General features: G+C 30.2%; 1 protein-coding gene across 1 annotated transcript in view; it reads left to right on the forward strand.

Annotated features, from left to right (window-relative positions):
• The window catches only part of LOC106457289 (5-phosphohydroxy-L-lysine phospho-lyase-like), a 12,151-nt gene that overhangs the window by 2,166 nt on the left and 7,431 nt on the right, over positions 1-2,554 (forward strand). Inside the window, exon 3 of the mRNA XM_022383152.1 lies at positions 892-1,051. Within this exon, the coding sequence (XP_022238860.1) occupies positions 892-1,051 (160 nt within the window). The remainder of the gene's footprint in view (positions 1-891; positions 1,052-2,554) is intronic.

A 2,554-nucleotide genomic window follows, 5' to 3' on the forward strand; every position in this document is an offset into this window, starting at 1 on the left:
AAAAAATGCAATATTTTGCATCTTTCTGTATGAGAATATTTAATATTTTATTTATTTATTTTTTACATCTTGTAAGAAGTAATTTTTGGTTTTTCCTTTCCAGTTATTATTAGAACTCGGAGCTAACTTCTTTTCTCTACTTTTTTTTTTATGTACACAGCCCTCGGAGATATTTTCATCCTAATTACAGTACCATAATCAGCTCAGCAATAAGTACATCCCATATCAAGGATCTCTCCAAGGTTCGAGACTAAACTGAAAGTAATCATTGGAAGAAGATGTATTTCCTTGTGTATTGTCATTTTCATAGGCTTGCACAAAATGAACTGTTTACATATATATTAAAAAAAAAAAAAATCTACAGTGAATGGTGTTATTCAAGTTAAAATGTATTTCAATGAAACTTCAGAAATTTCAAGCAAAAGTGAAAGGTAAGATGAAGTGCGTGTGTAATCAAAATTTGGTCCTCCATAAAACATTTTTTAGGAATTTTCATGCATCAAAATAAAGTAAATTAAAATATACAGCTCATGTATGAATTATTATTAATTTGTATTATTTTACATATCAGATTTGTCAATTTGCATAAGGACAGGACTCGAGAAGCAATGTCGTTTGGAGGCCCAAGTTATTGATACACATGCATTATGTTAGGAGTATTGGATCATTACACTTTGTGACAGAGGAGATTCAAAAAAATGGTCTTATTCTGGTTATGTTCACTATTCATTTGCAAAAAATTTTTCTCTTAACAAAATTGTATTTAATATTTAAACTACTGAACACCACAAGAGTTTCTCCTCAGTCCACAAAGAGTGCCTCTACAACTTTTTTGTTTTTTTTGGCTTTTATGATATATTTATTTTAGTTTGCATATTGTCTTTCTTTTAGTTGGCCATTGTCATCCTCATGTTGTTAAGGCTGGAGCAGAGCAAATGGCACTGCTATACACCAATAATCGTTATCTTCATGACAATTTGGTACTCTATGCTCAGCGCCTTACAAGCTACTTTCCAAACAAGCTGTCCGTCTGTTATTTTGTCAACTCTGGGTAAGTAAGTGTTTAAACTTGTATCTGCATCAGGAACAAGAAGGCTAGCTTGCTGGTTTGCCAGTTCTTGTGAATAATAATAGTAATAAAGTTAATTCAATAATGAACAGCTAAGTATTCAGTGTTAAAAATAATAAATCTGATTTCTAAATAACTTTAAATAAAAATGATGATAATTGATATATGGCAGGTGTAGTTTGGTTAACATACCATAATTAAAAAAAAATAGGTTTTCTCTCGTGAGTTTTTAGAATTTAAGGCCATATTTTGTCATTATGTGTTTTAGCTTGAATTATCTTTTAAACAGATTTCTCAAATATGTTACTGAGAGGCTTAGGAATAATAATGAGATAAATGGTTAGCAATGTGAATAATAATTCTTGGTACATATGGACCTGTTAGAATAATTAATGTAAATTGCAACTTTAAGGTAATAATACAGCTCTATATATTTATTTAGAAAAGCTTAAAAATTAAAAAGGAGAATGCACCAAAAAGGAAGGATAGTGCAAATCGTACACAGCACATCCAAACCTTGCAGAATTAAGACCCAAATTGCATTTGGTTTACATCCTGTATCCAACTTTAACCTCAACTTTGCCAGTGTCTCATGATTAAGAGAGAAAAAACAAAAGATCAGATGTGGGTGCTCTAGTCCACAATTTCTCGCATCTTTACCACCATTTTCTGTCTGCAGCCAGATGTGGAAAGGTGGTTGCTCACAAGAATTAAAAACAAACAAACTTAAAGCTAAGATCTAAAAAATAAAGGAGTAATATATTATTGTACCTATCTATACGGCCAGTTGTAATTTTGGCCTTGTCTGTAAATGTTTTACACCCAAATTATAACTGAGATAGATACTACACAAACTTTTAAATTGCAGAATAAGTCTAAAGAAAATGTATTTTTAAGAACTTGTTGAAAGCTATAAAAATAAATTTATTGTTCAAACAAATCCATATTCAGAATTACCATATTTACGTGATACCTAAATTACATAAACCTCCTATTAAATTTTGTTTTATTTATAGTTCAGTAAATACTATGCTGAAACAACCTGCAGTTTTATTAAGTAAATTACTAAATCGGTTATTTGTTAAATTGCAACAGAATGCGAGTAATAAACATGTTCTGGATAGTTAAAAATAATGAACATGTCTTAAAAACTCTAGAAAACTTTAAGACACAGTTAGCAGATACAATTCAAACATATGATTTTACTATATTGTTACGTCTCTGTTTTTTTAATTGATTTTCCGTAACTTCGTACCGACGAAACTTAAGCGACACAAGCCTTTACTTAATAAAACTGGTTTATTCTTTCCGAATATAACTTTACCGATACACTTATTCTCAACAGTCCCGTTATAACAAACTATAATAACGAACGAACGTTAACTACAACAATACGTCTCTCTCTGACTGCAGTTCAATTACTTACTATCTACACCTTACTGTGTCACGTTGTCCCCTCCTATATATATATATATATATATATAT

The sequence above is a fragment of the Limulus polyphemus genome, unplaced genomic scaffold (assembly GCF_000517525.1).
Source record: "Limulus polyphemus unplaced genomic scaffold, Limulus_polyphemus-2.1.2 Scaffold313, whole genome shotgun sequence".
NCBI lineage: Eukaryota > Metazoa > Arthropoda > Merostomata > Xiphosura > Limulidae > Limulus > Limulus polyphemus.